This window comes from Melospiza georgiana, chromosome Z (assembly GCF_028018845.1).
Source record: "Melospiza georgiana isolate bMelGeo1 chromosome Z, bMelGeo1.pri, whole genome shotgun sequence".
NCBI lineage: Eukaryota > Metazoa > Chordata > Aves > Passeriformes > Passerellidae > Melospiza > Melospiza georgiana.
Window position 1 is genome coordinate 24553252 of NC_080465.1, and position 19030 is coordinate 24572281.

The window sequence follows — 19030 nt, forward strand, 5'->3', positions numbered from 1 at the left end:
GCAGGAGTTCTGGTTTGCATTAACTTGGGTACAATGTGACACTGGAGGGAGAATTTCTGAGACATGATTCAGCCTTTGCTTTTTCCTGTAATCTGACTTGTGTAGTACTCCAGCACCAACAAGAACCACTACTTGTTCTGCTTATTCCTTATAAGTAGAAACCACAAAAAGATGAGGAATGCCATGCTCATTCCCTATGGCAGCTACAGAGTGGACAGACAAAAAGGAAGTCATGGCTGACTGAGGAGTTTAAAAATAGTATCTCATGCTGCATGCCCCTGGGGAAGCAGTAAAACCAGTGAATATACAACTTTAAAATACCCAAAATATGTGTATCCATGACAGAGTGAACAACAAATTTACAGAAGAAAAAGAAAAAAAAAAAAAGAAGGTTTTGTGCTCAAGTGCATTAGAAGTGGGCAAAAAATGAGGTGGGTCCTGAGTGCAAGGTGTGTAGCTGTATGCATAGAAACAGCCCAGTTTGGGGCATTTACTGGCACCAGAGGAAATCTTGCTGAAACAAGATGATATTGATAATCTAGGTTTTTAATACCCAACTATGGATATAAAGATGTGTCATTACTGGGGAAAATTAAGGAAACATTGACTCTAAATACGTATCTTTTGGGAAAAGAAACATCAAACCTAGCCAAACAGTCAATTTATATATGCTCCAAAGTAGAGTGGGAAAAACACCCCTAAGTGCTGCTCTTTGACAAGCTCAGCGAGCTTGTACCTCTCATGCATTTCTTGATGTATTCATGCACCCTGAAGCCAGCTCCTTGTTATCTAACAGGATAACAAATTTTCATGTTATCTTCTAGAACTATCACTGAAAACCGACATTATTAATTCTTGCCAGATTACTGGAGGTGGGACCTGATACACCAGTCAGAGAGAAATCTTGTGGTAACACTGGTGAAATCTGCACATAAATTAGAACAAGACATGAAGATGCAGCTACAATGGTTGTTCAGTAACAACTGAGGAACAAGTCATTATTGAACTCAAGTATAAACTAATGACAAGAAATATTTGCATATGTGCATAAGTGTGTAATATTATTAAAGGAAAGTCTTCAAGCTATTAAAGTTCTCTGCTACATGTTCTGCTGATCAGTGATGCAATTATAGTCTTGCTGTTGCTGAAACTGGCACAATTTCTCTTTATTAAAGCAGGAAGTAGAAAGAACAGATGTTGGTGTTAATGAAGCCACTGGCAGGTGACAATGGAACAGGACAGTGTCATTGAATGGTTCTTTGCAAAATGTTTTCTCTTTTTCCGTCACTGCAGAAATGTGTTGCATTTCTAACATGGCAGAGCCTGGCAGGGAGCCTGGCACTCAGCTGACTGAACCTCTGACACATGGAGCGTGCTGCATGGGCAGTGTAGCTGCAGGTGCAGGGCAGTGGCATTCCCCCACAAGCACTTTGATACAGTTAAGCCAGACCTAAAAGTTTCTTGGTGACATTTTAAGGCATTTGCAGCAGTGGATAGACAAGGGGAGTTAATGATCTCTGCACAGTTACACTGGACTGGTCATCCAGGGACTATTTGCATTTGAAGTAATGAATTTTAAAGAACAGTAGTGTAATGCTTTCTCCAGCTGCCTCATTTCCTCTCTTCTCTGGCTATCAAGAAATGCACACACCTCCACTGCCTCAGGGAAGCAGTTGTTATACTCCATGCAGGGTTAATTATATGCCAAGGAAACCAGTGGGTCTTCGTCTCAATTATCACATACGTGACAGAAAAGAATAAACTATCTACTTGGACACAGATGCACAGCGCTAGCTTGGCTTCAGGGAACTCTGAGTTCAGACTGGAGGACTGTTCTCAGGATTTGTCTAACATCTCTCTGACTGTTTTTTTAACAGGAATCTATTTTTTCCCTCTTTTTCTGCATGCCTTGCAGTCTTCAAGTCTTCTTGAGTCCATCCTCACTAAACTTAGGGCTGGTAATTACAACTGCTTGCTTAATGTTTCCCTATGTTATTCAATCCATATGTCATCCTCACTCCCTTGTAGGCATGTGTGGGGCGTAGTCTGTATCTTTCTGCGTGCAATCCCTCATTGCTGCGATCATTTAAAAGACAAGGGGACACTGAGCCTCAGAAGTCTTGGTTAATCATCCACAGCTGACTATTCACCATATAAATAAATGATGATTCGTCCTCACATGCAGCATTGCTTCACAGCAAGGAGCAAAGAGAGTGTGTCCTCTGTAACACGCAGGCACAACAGCAGCCAGGGCAGAGTAGAGGGTGCCAGAAATGGCCAGACAAGTGCTTCACTGCAATTGTGTTCAGGCATTGCCACCTCCTGGCAGGGCTGCGGTGAGGACACCCTGCTGCCTTGATGCATGACCTGGCTGTGCAGGCCAGGCTGCTTTCAGATGGGTTCTTTGGCAAACTGGCAGGGCTGACTGTGCTGATTTAAGGGGTGAAAATTATGGGTATTCCTCACTGTCTGATTAAAAGCCCCCTTTTTGCACAGTGTTAGAAGAAAGGACAGGCTAGATCAGGGCTTTTAGGATGTTTGGGTGTGTTTTTATGGAAAAAGCCACATGCTTCCCATACTTCAAAATCATACTCCACGGTTTTGTAAATCTGAGCCCTAACTAAATGTGTAAATACAAAGTTTTCCTCCAGTGAAAAGCCCTCTTAGCATGTTATCACCTAGTCCTTTATTTCCACCAGCCTCTCTAACTGCATGCTGCAGTTTTCTACCCCTTAACTCTGTCCTGACAATTATCTGTAGGCCTTCACCACCAAGTGGCATTTCTGAGACAAGTCAATCTAAAAACAGACAACCAGATCCAGACAGCCAAAAGAGAAAAGTCCCTTCATGTCAGTTGATGGTGCAGCCCTACAAGTGGGAAGGTACAGCAAATAGGCCAGATTTTGCTATGCAGGAAAACATCCACAGAAGAACAGTCAACCAGACACTGACTGACTTATCCAAAGGCAAACAGCTGCTTGAAGAATTCCCTGCCTTTCCGCCTTTCTTGGTTATTGTTCAAATTCACATTCACACTCATCTAGCCTTAGCTTTCCAGAGAACCTGAGCATGCAAAAAAGAAAAATGAAACACTAAGATGTTGCTGTTATTATTTTAGAATACCTAGAACAGCAGTCTGCATCTGAGGGAGGCCCCATGTCATATAATGTGACTTAAATCTTGCATAGCTGACATCTGTAAGGCAGAAATTCTTAGCTAGCTGATACAGTGCATTGACTCCTGGCATTCTCTAACCTTACACATTCAGCACAGAATTGCTGTAAATCACTTTGAAAATACTTAGGTGCAATAACAATATGCATATTTTGGGAATTTCCTACTATTCCTGAATTGCTCTGAAAGCAGCCCAAGCTTCAGTGGCCTTATCTGTCCTGGTGGGCACCTTTCACTGTCAGCAGGTGAAACTCAGTCTTCCACAACAATCACGATAACTCGGTACATATACAAACTGCAGAGAATCAGGATTTTTTACAAAATGAAAGGATTCTTGTTAAGACAGCATATTTTATAAAGTATCTTTAATTAAAATGTTAAAACTGAATCTATTTATTTCACAATACTTTATATTCTCATTGTAAACTTTTATTATGTAATAATGAAGTTAAAAATAATCAAGTAACTCCAGAAAGTGATGTTGCCATTCACTCAGAAGAGAAGAAATAATCCTCCATGTTTGTTGTATCAGACATCACTTTTAAAGAGAGTGAGAGATAGAGATGAATATATCCCTCATTCTAGAAAACTGAGTACTGTCACTTGCTGTTTCATAGAGATTTGTGCAATTTTTTTATAGCTAATATCCCCATAACTGTACTAATTGCACATGTAGAGATAACAAATTCTCTGCAACATAACTAAAGTGACAAAACACCTATGTATAACTATTGCTAACTTCTACAGAATCTGGTCTTGTAGAAAAATGTTTCTTAAAAACAAAACAAAATTAAATCATCTTCAAGGCAAGTCACATTTGGTCACATTGAAACACGGTCTATTACACTCAGTATCTTCCAGTAGCTTGCGGTGCCTTGCACTGGACAGCCAAGACTAAAGTACTAAAAGGCACCAGATATTATTTAACAAATAGGCCATAAACTTAGTAAAAATAAAAAAAAAGTACCAGTAGCTTCTATATTTGTTTATAGTCTCGTCTTTTATGAAAATGATTTCACCCTTTCTCAGTTTAATTGCTCACACAATTTAATTACTAGAGAAAAAAAAAATACCACTGCATCTCTAAGAATACTCTGTTCACACAAAAATTAAACACATATATACTAACCAGCCATATGCAATAAATATATCTAACTCTAAATCTTATTATTTATATTCTTCTAAAATATCTATATCTAGCAAAAAAATGTAAGTAGATTCCTGAGATATATGCAAATGACAATAAAATAGCTGCTTGTAAGTAATAAGTGATAGAAAGGTCTCTATTGATAATATTTAAAATGAGGTTGAGCAAGCAAAGCATAAGGGTAAAAACAGAATCAGAAATTGATTCCATGATTTGTTATTACTCTACTATACTTCCAATTTAATGGAGATGCACACTACATTACAGAAGACTGGTAAGACAAATGCCTTTTCCTGAGATGCCTTTTACTGAGATTTGTCCCACAGGACAAATACTAAGATTTTGGACCTGGTAATCTTGTTGTCCATGTGCCCATTATAAAATATTTCAACTAGATGTGAAATTTAAATTGAGGGGGAGTAAAGTGTCATGAAATTCTCACGTGCTTTCTAAAGAAAGGTTTGAAGAAAATATAGAAATGATTGCTATTCAAAGCACCACACAAGGAGCTATGGTGTACCCAAATAGATCCATAGAAAAAGTATCTCTGGAGAAGGATGGAAGAGCACAGAGAAAGGTAAGCGCTGCTCCATCACAGGTGTATTTTCAGGAATGCAGTGTTGGAGTTTATGTTAAAATATAGAATCATCTTAGGTGCTGGTATGTTTTCTTCCAAGATGAGATCAAGCCTCTGAGTTCCCAGTTTTCACTAGGAAAAAATAACTCCCTGAGGAACAGCTGGGCTGAAGAACAAATGAAGAGATGAGGAACAAAAGAAAATGGTCACATTTAAAGGATGTGACAATATTAGAGAGTCAGAACTCCCAATTCCCCTCTGCTTCCTTTACTACTAGGAATAATGTGATTTGGTTTAAAGGGGCTTGATGATAAAATCAAACACACTGTCAGTCAAAGCATCTGACACACCTGCATAGCGAATTTGCTTCATATTGAGAAATGTTTATGCTATTCTTCCTTGAGGAAAGGGAAGGCTGGAACAACTAAATACATTTAAAGGATAATAATGTTGATGAGAAGAATTTAAATTCCAATTTGCATTCCAATATACGAGAGGAAGAGGGCTCAAAGTCATTAAACAAGTTTTACAAGACTGCAAAATATAATGCAAATAAAGCTGTAAATAAAATGAAATGGAATGTAGCAAAAGTAGAAGCATCTTAGATCTAACATTCTTGCTGCGCGCTTTGAGACTGTTACACTTCCAAAACTCTTTTGGGGCTGGATTTTGTGCAGAAGGTAAGAAAAGGCAACCTTACGCATGCAAGACTCAGCTCTGAGCTTTGCAGGTTGAAAATGGAAGTACAAAACTCGAGGTTGCTTGGTTTTGGAAAATGTGCTGCTTCTCAGAGGGTGCTGGCTGGAGATGAGGAAGCTGCTGCTCTTCACGCCGTTAGTGGGAAATGTCATAATAGTAGTTACGCAACCTCATCTCCACTGCAACAAATCCTGGTCGGTCGTCAACGCTGTGGGAAGATGACAAGTGTCACTGCGCAGGAAGGACAGAGCTGTCAAGGTTCATGGGCCTTACAGCCCTCGAGACTCTACCTCGGTGACAGCTCACTTAAAGATGCTCACAGTATATTAAGGCTACAAAAATGGCACTTCAAAATCAATACCACGTGACAAATACTACTACAGAGCATCCTGTCAGTGGGTTTACTATCGTACCTGTTTGTGGTTGATGAAGACACTAGAAGAAAGAAATGGTAAATCACCTCCATTTAATTTTCTACTTCATTTACTTTAGTAATTATCTGGAGAAAAGAATATTTGCTGTGCAATATTTGCCTTATAATGGGTAGTACCATCACACAGAGTGGTTAGAAGCACTGAGAGGAGCCTATCCACACATCATATGACTGTACCATCTTTTATATCTACAATTGTTTCTTTATTTGGAGAACGCAAACTGACAACAAGCCCTTAAAATTTTACATTATATATTGAGATAGTTACTCTGCCTGACCTGAACCTTCTTTTTAAAATTTATTTTCTTTCTAATAATAAAGATATTTTAGTACAAAACCAAAATCAGTATGCTTTATGATACGTTTGTTACTAAAAACAAAACCTGATCTCTTTCACTGTAGACCTGCTATAGCATTCCTTGAGTCAAACCAAAAGGTAGGAATTACTTTTTGGCTGCATGTTCTTTTTAGAGTACTAGGTTTAATAAAGCTAACATGAAGCAAGGTACCTAAAATGAAGTACCACAGCACCTTAACATAGAACTTTTGGACAAACCTATTCTCCTGATGATGACCTGGAAGAATAAGTGATATTAGAGTAATTTTGGGTGCTTTCTACAGTTAAAAGTAACTTCAGCAGAATAGTTTAAAACAATAAATCATGAAAGAGTTTTAATATATTTTTGCAACATACTAATTTAAAAAATCAGGTAGGCTTTATTTTTTTTCTGTATTTCATAGTTCTAGTTTCTAAATTGTTATGAAACAGAAAAAAATATTTCTGACATATCAGAAAAGATGGTTTGCCTCTCACTGATAAGAAGTCAGTGTGGGATCCAATTTTAATATATTCCATTATTAGAGAAAAGATAAATAGCTCAAAAAATTAAATATTGAGAAATAGAACAAATATTTTGGCAATATGACTTTGAAATTTCAGTAAAACTAAACCCTTGGAAATGAAAATGAAATCAACCAAATTCAAAATGAAACAAAAATATTTGCATACTTTCAAACATTCTTTTCAAAATGCATTAGACTGACATCTTTGTGTCATTTTTTTTTTATGATACCATGTATTTTATATATAACTGTTCTGGCAAACTCTGTTCTACAAAATTGGCTTTTTGTAGTACACTCTGTAATTTAGAAAATTTTCACCTGAAAGTGCAATTGACTTCTGAGCTTGGAGTATGGTTGTGAAAAGATGCATTTTGAAGTAACCCCTACTCACCCTCTTTCTAGCTATTAATCACGTATATTAAAATGTGCTTCTATCAAAAGAGCATCCCAGCACACTCACTTGTATGTCCAACACAATTTCATTAGACTATAGACTTCTGTTGGGCAGACTTCAGGACGTTCCATTCGTTCTCCTCTTTCAATCATCTGTGCAACCTCTCCACCTTTCATTCCCTGGAATAGGGTGACCAGAACAGTCATCCAAGTTGCAAATTATTACAGCACACATGACAGCATAAATCAAACACAGGACTGGAACCAATTTTGGGCTATCCTTTGACTCACTTCTTGCAGCAAGTCCCTTTAGTTAGGAAAAAATATTGGTTCAAATTTGCTATGAATTTTTAAAGAAAAAACATGACCAAATAAAACCACTCACCTTATATGGTTTTTGTCCATAAGAGAAAGCTTCCCACATTAAAACCCCAAAGCTCCAGACATCACTTTTGCTAGAAAATTTGTAGAAATTCATGCATTCTGGAGCATACCATTTGACTGGCCATTTTCCATGACTTTGTGCCTAAAATATGTCATAACAGAAAGGAAAAAAAACAGACTAGATTAACTGATAAGCAGTAAACAACATCTGAATGCACATAATTAACATTAACTTAGATCTACACACATTTGTACTAAGTACCATAACATTTCTGATGCAGTTAGCATTAGAGAAAATGGGTAACAGCTTCTTTGAAAGTGTTACAAAATTGTTCTAATCTTCCACTTTCAAAATAATGTATTGAAATGAAATCCATGGTAAAAAAAAGTGTAGCTAAATGACTTTGAGTCATGCTTTTAGTGGCATTTAATTTTAAGTTGCTCTTTAGAATAATTTTTTTCCATGGGCTTGCTTCTCCTCTGCAGTGCTTCAGGGGTTGGATTATTAGTTTCAAAGAGCTGATAAAAGGGAATAAGCAGAAGGAAGAAGTAATTTGAATCGCAAGAGTGTATATCAGGAAAACAAATATACACATGGTAACAGTCTTTGTCTCCCACCTTTTACCTTATTAAATGTTGCAATTATTTTAATCACTTGAGGTGTACTGAGGTCCAAAGAATTTAAAACCAAGATAAACAAATTTTGCTTAGGTTAATTTATTATTTAACAATGGTATTCTTTCAAAAACCTCCCCTAATTATGTTCTATAAGGCAGTGTATTAGTGGTAGCATACATTTTACTTGAACATAATGGGAACTGTTTCTCAACAAACACACTTCCCCCCATTTATATAAGGTAGTATCTAATTTCCACAATAACTTGGGATCTTCTAATGACAAGTTTATCAAAAGGAAATGAAAGTAGACAAGTAAAAGGAAGGACAAGCTTTTTCTTCTCTACATGTCTTAATGTTGATCACAAAATTTGAATTTGATAATCTAATATTAGGTCTTAAAATAATGAGTGATGCATAATATTTTTCATTTTCAACTGCATTTCAACTGAAAATATCCTTATTAAGTTATGATACTACACAGTTTTCATGATGTGTTCAGACCTTACCTTGTAATAATTTTCATCAGCACTAAGAGCTTTAGAAAGTCCAAAGTCACTGATTTTGGCATAATGTTGGGTGACTAAGAGCACATTTCTTGCAGCCAGATCCCTATGAACAAAATTATTCTCCTCCAGGTATTTCATCCCCATGGAAACCTGATGCACCAGCTCTGTTATATTCTTCTCTGTGACATGTCTGAAAATCACAATTGAATTTTAAAGAGGTCAGTAGTTCATTTTCATGACTTTTCATGGAGTTTAGATACAAATCTTTACTCTGAAGTTGTCCACATTACACTGGGAACCTGATTCACTCACATTTAGCTAAGCTTCAATTTGAAAAGGTAATCTAAGCTTTTGTCCTGAGCAAGATGATGTGTGATCACATTAATAAAGGACAGGTTGGATATATGAAGAAGATACAGAGAAGGAGAAGAAGGATATATGAAAAGTCTTCCATTTATTCAAAATACTACATTTTGGCAGAAGTATTTGACAGTTTGGAGACATGTTCTAGCGAAGAATAACTACAATCATTAATTATTACATTAACAACATATCAATTTTAATTGTCCTTAAAGAAAAAAATAAAAGAAAGGAATTTTTCCATGCCTATGGAATGGAATCAAAGTTTACGTACCTATTTTTTTGCAAAAATTTGTTCAATGGCCCAAGTTCAGCCATTTCCATTACTAACATCCAGGCCTCAGCTTCACATATACCTATCATTCGGACAATATATGGGTTATCCAATTGCTGCATTACATTCGCTTCTCTCAGTAACTCATCCTTTATGGCTGGATCATTGCTCTCATTCTTCAGAATTTTTACAGCGACAGGCTTGGCACCCCTGCAAAAGAGAATCCAGTTCTGAGACTAGCTGTGGAAAAATCTGTGCACCAATGCACACAATCTTCACCAGATATTTCCATTCACATGGTACAAATTGTGACAAAAGACAGAACTGACACTCAGAGGAGAAAAATCCAGCCATAACAGGAACATCTCTCTATCAAATGCTCAGAAGACACCTAAGCAAAAGAGTGAGAATGAAAAGAACCTCAGAAAATTACAGATTGTCATAACAATGCCTAAAGAAGCCTGAAAAATAAACACTGGACAAATTTTTCTTGTCCACTCTGGTAAGATGGCATAAAGCTTTTCTGGCAAGAAAAGCTATAAAGAGTTTTCTAAGCACTGGGGTGTTTTGGGGTGGAGACTGGAACATGCATCACCGCCAGTTGCCAAGGCAGGGTTCTGAAACCCTGAGAATCTAAGCCTACTTCTGCAACCTTCATTCATACAGCAAACTGACAGAGTGACGGATGAGATCAACATAGCTTGTGTGAAACACGATTAAAATATACACAAGCTGAGATCAGAGCCCTTCAAATTCCTACATCCGACATTAGAAAAATAGAAATCCTTTCTGCCTCTGAAAATCTCAGTATAAAGAAATGCCTCCAACTTCAAGAGATGAGAGTGTGTACATAATCAGTCCATGCACATAAACAGCATACTGATAACATTTTACGATGAAAATGCATGAAGAGTCAAGTACAAACAGGGTCTGTTCCTACTGACATGATGTGACGGAAAATGTTACATGTTCTGTCTCCTTGAAAATCAACATTCCAGCTTCAGGAAACTGGTATTTATCACACTTCAGGCAAAACTCTCTTTGCTATAGGTAAACTGTCCATGGCACTCTCCCGGTTTTCTGACAGAGATGTTGTGCAGATGGGAAATACTGTGCAGCATTAGTACTTCTGCAACCTATGGAGCAAGACAGTGGGATTCCTATTCTACTATCCCCATCAGGAAAGAAAATAGTCATAAACAGTACTTTCCCACTTTACGACAAAAATGAGTGCGCAAGTGTACATACAAAGAGAGAAACTGGTGAATATTAATTGAAATTAGTTACAGTGTGTCACTCCAAATGACACGCTACTCCAAAAAGTAAAGGCTAGAACTTTTACATATTGGATTCCATGAAAAAAGAAGGCAACACTCACTTTTTCATCTTATAGAACCCTTTCTTTACAGTACCAAAGTTGCCAGAGCCAAGTTCACCTTCCTCTAAAGTCAACAATTTCCTGTCGAGAGTGACATTTTTTGGTTTAATTTCATCTGGATCGGCGTATGGACTTTCATAGACCTCAGTATCCATGGGTAAGGCCTCTCTCTGATCACCTGCAGTTCAAACAATGAAAAAATTAGACATGATTTCAGACATTTTTGCTGCCACAGCTAATATATTAATTTTTTCTACGTTCAAGACCACCAGTGTGTATGACTTGCAAGGGCATTATAAAGAAACCATATGCTGTCCATCTATATGCATTTTAGAGCAGACCAAAAGACAGAGACATCCCCCTGGTGACCTGCTGTAACTACTGAACATCTGTGCAGGGTGAAACCAGGAGGTTACTTGATAAAAGGCTGGCTAAAGGTTGGCCCTTCTCCATGGTACTTCCCATGAGTTACCTCACACAGTTCTTCACTGAGAATGCTGCCTTATATGTCCTTCATTCTCAGGCACCCAACTTTAACTGCATTATGGTTGGCACTGTGGATGCAACTGGGCACAATTCTTTCTGAGACATGAGAGAATATAATTTTTAGAGTCCAGGAAATAACACCCCACCTCAAAATGGAAAAAGGGATTTCTGCTAAATTATTTTTGTTATACATCGTGACAGCTGGTATCTTCAGCTACCTGGCTTCAGTTATGATAGTGGTTATACCAATACATAATGGAATGTGAAATAAATGCAAGGAAAAATAAATAAGGATTGAGAAAGAGCTCTGCCATAAGGAAGAAAATTGCATTAATGATATATATTACTCTGCCTACCTCTTTCTGCTCCTGTAGGACCTCTGTTCCTTTGCAGCACGTATGGATTAAAAGGTGCTTCTTCTGGTGGGTGACCGATAGTTGACTGAAGCTGTAGCACACAAATAAAGTTTTTCTCTTTAACAATAAATAGGTAAGTTAAAAGCACCTTTTTTTCCCCCTAAGAATTTTGGTATAATGTTTGCAAGAGACACATAGGTGAGAATCAGAAAGCAAGGGATCCAAAAGCAGTTATTTAATTCTGAAGGTTATTAGAGCAGGCCAAAAGCACAGAAAGATATTACAAATATTTCAGAACATTAGATAAGAGAGAATTAACTGTAGTGGGTCAGGCACAAATCTTATTCTGCAGATATTAAATTTACATGCTCTTTTCAAATTTGCCATGTAACACAAGCAGTTAGAAGGATTTCTCTTTAATCTGTCCTTCCTCCTTCTTCAAGTTATCTCTCCCCCTATCTGGGCCACAGAGAAATTGCTAGCACAAATGAAAACAAAAACCAATTTCCTGTTTCTCTTGTGGATATTACAGAGGAGCTCTATTTTAAAGAAGTGGAAGCAACTGTAGTAAAAAGTTACTACTTTCATAGGCATGTGTAACATCAGGGACAAACATCATGGACCAGATACTCGGGGTACAGCCTGTTTGTCTGCTCTGAGGAGGGACAAGATTACTTAATTAAGCATCTGGTTCAAATACAATTCCTCTGCCCTTATTCTTGACAGAGAAATAATATGGTGTACACAAACCATCTCACCCATTGTGAAGCTCCTTGCCTGGCACAATAAAGTAGAGATGAGAGAAACTCTACTAATCTGGTCACTTCTGTTTGTGAGCTGTTGGGAACATGCAATTACAGAATCTATTTCTGCACATTAGTTTTTTCTCAAGCAAAGAGAAACAAAGCTCTAGTGGAAGCTGTCCCTGACCATGGCAAAAGGATTGTAATGAAATAACCTTAAGGTCCTTTCCAACACAAACCATTCTATGATTCTGTGAAGTTTCCCATAGTGAACTATTAGATGCAATAGAAGTTCTATCATTTGGAAACAGCATTTAGTAGGGAAAACACCTGACCTGGGAACTACAGACGTTGAAATCATAATTAAGTAATCTGCCCAGCTGGATGAAATAGAAAAGGTTTCACTACACAGATTTTACTGCAACCCATGTGTAGGAATCCAGTTTTCAGCAATATTCTGGCCTAGTAGGATGAGCACATTGACATCAGGCACAGTAAGGGTAGTATTTCTGACTTGGAACAGTGTGAAAAGGCCATTTGCTGTCAAGACAAGCCACAAAACCCCAAGACAGTTCTGGGATATGTCAAGGAACAAACTGATTGATCTATCATTCTCAAGGCAAATGAAGGTATAAACCAAGATCCTTAGCTCTAGTTTTGTTTTTCTGGACTGATTCACCCTGACAAGACCTGTGTCACTCTATTTCACACAGGCAATTCCCTAACCCCAAACCCCCATTAAGACTGGAAGTCAACTGGCATATTTTGAACTGGCCAAATGTAATTAATGTACACCAAATTTTGCACACCTCAAGAATCCTTTCAGCAGTGGAGAACTGCTGATAAAAACATAGCTCTGGCCAAGACATAGCTGAGTCCTCAAACTAGACATATGAGTTATGACTGCTCTTTGCAATTCAAGAACAACAACAACAACAAAAATCCAAAAGGATTGAATGCTCTTGCTCTGCATAAAACCAAACAAGTACATCACTTCCATGCTTGCAAATAAAGCTCTGCAGCTGTGAACTGAAAATCACACAGTGACACCAGATATATCAAAGTTGGATTTCTTTCTCAGAGAGCTGCTTATGTTTAAGAAGAATCATAGTGCCTTATTTATCATTACTTAGTTTGGTTAATGCATATAGAATTTCTAATTGCTGCAGATTGATTAAACAACAGTGATGCCTTTTATGTTAATATTCCTACTTTCCTTTTTATTTAACTATCATTTAAATGCAGAGTCCTTTCTTCCCTACCCTTTTAAAACAGCAAGTATAATTCTGCAGATATTTTTTGGACATAAGGATCTTTGCCTTAATACATGTAAGGTACAGGACAACTGATTACTTCTTGTATTCTTACAAGAAACAGAGAATGGGCAAGATGACCAAGGACTTATTCAACCAATAAAAAGGAGTACAAGAAAACAGTCCTCTAGAGGAGCCTTTTAAAAATGTGACATATGAATGAAATGGCTCCAACTACTCTAAATCTGACTTTTACAGTGATGATTATAGTTTTATAGTAAATAGCATAGTACGATTCTCATGAAGGCAAGTTGTACAGCAAGTGCAATATTCTTTCAGGGTAATAACTATGATTTGAAAAAAAGCATGAAGTAATCTTATTTTATTAAAATCTAATAGCTAAATACTGCATGACAAACATCTCATTAGCCATGAGAGGAGTTTTGCCTACGCCATCTCAGTTGCCACTAGGTGGCAGGATTTCACTTAAATTGTCCAAATTGCCGACTTCACACGAGTAAAACAGACTGAAAAATTTTCAACTGGATCTGAAAATGTGATACAAATAGTGCATTCGTAAAATTCCAGAAGTGAATAAATTCCAGAAGTGAATAAATATAACATAACAAATAAAATAAATATGTTTTTTTCTGGTTTACTGTCTGAAAGCTTTTGACGTAGTAGAAGTAATTGTGTAATTAACCAGGTCTAAAGTAAACTGTGCTTATTGGGGTTAATGAATAGTTAAAATCTTTGAACAGTTCAAAGCACAACTTTTGTCTAGAGTCTAAAATCGGGCAGTATGATGTGGGTCTGAGTATTCCAGGTAAAGTACACGTAAATGGCAATCAAATTGGGTTTCTGAAATTATTTTCCTGAATGGTTTTACTCTGCCAATATGCTTCAGTCTCTACTCTGTGTATGTTTTCCAGAAGTCAGGAAATAGGTATTTGACAGCAGAAAGTGACCAGAGCAAGACACAGATTTTACCAGGTTAACAGACAGCAGTGTGACCAAAAATACGTCTACAGAGTTCAGACCCGACACCCATTTTTCTGAATCAACCCAAAATGTGTGACAGTTTGGCATTGTATTTCAGATGGCTGACAGCAGATCGTAAGACTGTGTCTGTATTCGTATATAACAAACACACATTGAAAAAGAGGTATGGGTCCTGTAGGGATACATAGCTGACAACAGCTGTTGGCACTTCAGCATAAAAGTGAACTGAAGCTGTAAGAAAACAGTATTTGTTATTTATCAGGATTATCAAATATAGTATATATAAAACATAGCTTTTCACTCTGAACAGTAGCATACCTCTAGGGCTTTTCAGGCCTGCTCATTTTTGTTGAAGAGCAAGTGGAAATAAATCAATAAACATACAGACTCATGGACCAAACAGGGGCATACATATTATTCTCAGCATGCAAACAAACTCACAGCTACATGCTTCAGAACTACATCAGTTACTGGACAGCACCATTTTCTGGCCATGCAAAAAAGCATTTTCACTAGGACAGGGCAGGGCTCCCCTTGGCTCCCTGGCATCCGGCCAATTTTCCCATTCTGCTTGGTCCTGTGGCATCTTATGCTTGCCTAAATGTAAGTGAATGCATAAGAAGCTCTGTGCACATAGGTTATGTAAGTAAGTATATGTTGTTGTTTTTATTGTTCACTAAATGTGTTCAGTAATAACATAATTGTGTAAGCAAGACAATTTTCTGATTACAAAGGAAAGTAGAAATATAATTTTGTTGTAACTGAGTGGTTTTGAAAAATATTTTATCACATTTCATTCGCAGAAATATTGAGATCTGCATTATTTTGGTATGCCACAAATAAAAATAAAAAAGAGTCCCTCTATTTTCAAAACCCCTTCAAACCCACTGCTTCAGTTATAACATCGAGCTCATAATTATGCACATGATTAGGATAGATAGAGAAAGCTTACAATATCTTAACAATCTAATTGTTAGTAGTCAAGACAGCAAGCGAAAAGAGGGGGAGAAGAGAGTGAAATTAGTAATTTAAGTATTTTTAACTCAGTCAAAAACCTAAAAAAAAGTATATGAGGCACCTTTTTGCGGCCAGGCTTTGGGATGGTGTACGATTTGAGTCTTGAGATAAATCCATCTCCTGACCAACTCTAGAAACCACAATGTCAAAGAGGAACAGTAAATGTGTCATGAAAATAGCTAAAGATATTTCACAAAACAAAAAACACTCTAAAAGAATAAAACACTCCCAAACTTTCTGTTGCTTCTGCCTTCAAGTACACACATATGATGCATCAGAAAAATGCAGTACAGGAAATCTTAGTATTAAATTTTATTTCATCTATATTACCGTCAAACCATCCTGAACCTGTGGACGTACCTTAAGGCAGTTTTTAAATTCAAATGCCCTGCCCTTTGTCCAGATCTTTATTTACAGAGTACACTGTATGTCTCTCCTGCCTCTGTCACTGAACTTTAGTCCCCCTTCCCCAGCCCCCGAACATATTTAGAGACGAGTTGACAACTTTCGTGTCTGGAAATACTTCCTAATTGTAATGTACCTAATGTATCAAGAAAAATTTGAAACACACCTTGGTCAAACAACAAACACTGTGGTTATTGAAGCAGAAAGCATGGTAGGTAGTATTAATTTCAAACAAAAAGGAACAGGCTTTACATTGTAGACACATACTTATGTTCTGTGTAAAGATACCTTTAAAAGATATGTTTTACATAAATATGTTTTACATAAATATGTTTTACAAAAACACATTAAATTAATTAAATGTGACAAATTAGCATTTTTAGGGGTCACTAAAAGATCATACATGACTATTAAAAACTGAGATGGAGCACATACTATTCAACTGATGCTGAAGCTAAAACAACAATCTGAGCCACATTCTCAGTCACTTTAAACAGCCTTTGAACTTAGATATTCAGAACTTTTTAATAGCCCATTTGGACTTATTTTCTGAAAAGGTAACTTTTTCAATTGCTAGGGTTGGTATATTCCCTAGTTTTCTTTTAAAATAAAATTTCTGATTTCACATTAGAAAGGTGTCTTTTGTTTCAAGACACCAAGGACAGCGATGTAGTCCCTGAGATGCTACTGGAAGAACAGAAACCTTTTTGATGCTAGACATTCTTCATAGCTGTGATACATAAAAATTCAGTATACTGCATATTGAAAAAGGTTACTGAGTCAGCTCTTTTCTTTTACTTCATGAAATTTTCTTTCCATATTGGGAATAAATGAAACCTGAAGTACTACTTAGTTGCAGTTTGAAAGTAGATAAATTCTCTAAGAGGTCAAGTGCTCTGTTGCACAAGCTGAGCATGGTTCTCATTATACTTTTTCAACGAGAGTATCTCCTAGCACTTGGGAAAGCAACCACCTGTAGTTAGGATAATACTGCTTAACTCAGATATTTGTATTAGACCTACAAATGTATGTCGAGATGAGTACCTCATCAAGCACAGCAACTAGTTAGTTAGGCTCTACTCATAAAGTTTAGGTCTATTATTACCACCTAAAAGACTATGACTAAACAAAATACTGAGAAAGGTTAAGAGGAGAATTTGGGAAATGGCCAGAATTTGGCAGTTTCACTATAATGTCATCAGCTCGAGAACTAAAATAAAGACTAATCTCAAAAGCTCCTCTGCTGGTTTAAATATATATTGAGATGAAATTGATTGCAAGGAGAAAAAAGTAATTTACAAAATGTAAAGGGTCAAAATCACCTTAAATCTAGCCATGGAGCCTCATTTGAAAGGCAAGAAACATCTCAGTCCATGCATGTTCTGGGAGAAGCAAGAACAAGCAACTCCCCATATTTTGCATGGAAAATTACCTTCAATACAGAAATGTAGCATAAAGTTCTTTCTTTTGCAGAGGAAGCATGTTAGTATGACTAAGAAGGAGATGTCCATGTTACATTAAATTTAAGCATTTTGTTACTCCAAATTTGCCCACAGAACAATAGCAAATATTAGACAAATCTGATGTAGATTCATGTCCCTGGTGTAAATTTTACTCCAAGCTCTTATAACCAACAGTATACAGACAATAATTGGACAATTTGCATATCATCCAGCAGTTGTTTCTACATTTCATGCAGCTTCTTAAATTCAACTTCACATTTGGGCATTCTATTCCACTAAGACTTTGTAACAGCATCACTTATTTTAGGCTGCAATAAATATAAATATAATTATAATTATAATTATAAATATAAAGCTAAATATATATCTATGAAAAATATTTATATATAAATGAAAAAGATATTGAAAAATTGGTCTGCATCCTGGGAGCATCAGTATTAGACTGTTGCTTAGAACTGGCCATTATGATTTGTTCCTCTACTTTCTCTCCTTTACTTCTTTATTATAATCAATCCTTTCTCACAAGTCATGATCATCCCTGTTGTCTTGCTCTGGATTATCTCCTCCTGGAAAACATTCTTCCATGCAGTGCCAAAAACAGGTGAAAGTCTCTCAGCTGAGACCTTGCCAGAGTCGAACAAGCTGGAAACACACTGATGTTTCCCCTTCCTCTACCAGCATGGTGGCTGCTCATTCTTGTTCCCATCCTGATTCATCACAGGCATAGGATCCTTTGAAAAGCTGTGTCTGCCCGCTCTTCTGTGATTTATATCTGACTATTAAAAGTGCAGTATCTTGTACTACTTTCTTCTGAGCCACACCCTTTTTATTTTTTACAGGACATTTCCCTAATTCATCACAATTATTTTGATACCCAATTCAAAAATTCACTATTCCAATTTACATATTTTGGCAATGATTTTCATAGATAAAAAACCCAATGCAGTATACCAGAACTGTCAGAAACTCCTAAATGTTAACTATCATGGTGTAAATAATATGAAGATAGATTGGACATCTTTCATATAAGATTCTGTTTGTATGTTGGTGACTGTATACCTTCTCTTCAAGCTGGCGTAATTTTTGGTTTTGTGTAATCTGAATAATTGTATTTCAGGCATATTAAAAGTCTTCATGAGTCACTGCTTTTACACACAAGTATTAATGTGTGGGAACCTGGAAATATTAAGTGAAATTTTTGAGCTCCATAAGCAGTATTAGTTATTTAAAATTTTCCATTTTCTATGTTTATAGTACAAGCAAGTAATTTAGCAGGCTCATTTTTAAAAAGTCCCAAAGAAAACACAAAACACAGATTTCAATTTTAAGAAATTCAAAATATCAAATATATTGAGAATTAAAACAATATTTTAGCACACTCTTTGCAAAATAGGCACTTCCACTTAGCTTTGGTTATTTTCTTTTTAGCTATCATGACAAGCCTTAAGCAGTAGCAGTTAAATTTACACTTATATTGTGAATTTTTCTGTGTATATTATGAAACATACACAGTATTACC

General features: G+C 36.6%; 1 protein-coding gene across 2 annotated transcripts in view; it reads right to left on the bottom strand.

Annotated features, from left to right (window-relative positions):
- Positions 1-3593: 3593 nt before the first annotated feature.
- SYK (spleen associated tyrosine kinase) overlaps positions 3594-19030 on the bottom strand; it is a 47741-nt gene continuing 32304 nt past the window's right edge. The window contains exons 7-14 of one of the 2 annotated variants that reach the window (XM_058044483.1): positions 15705-15773; positions 11629-11719; positions 10787-10964; positions 9409-9618; positions 8775-8964; positions 7652-7792; positions 7334-7446; positions 3594-5805 (exon numbers count right to left, since the gene is read on the bottom strand). In XM_058044483.1, the coding sequence (XP_057900466.1) occupies positions 5733-5805; positions 7334-7446; positions 7652-7792; positions 8775-8964; positions 9409-9618; positions 10787-10964; positions 11629-11719; positions 15705-15773 (1065 nt within the window). In that variant the 3' untranslated portion in view covers positions 3594-5732. The remainder of the gene's footprint in view (positions 5806-7333; positions 7447-7651; positions 7793-8774; positions 8965-9408; positions 9619-10786; positions 10965-11628; positions 11720-15704; positions 15774-19030) is intronic. The other variant, XM_058044484.1, reaches the window with a different exon arrangement.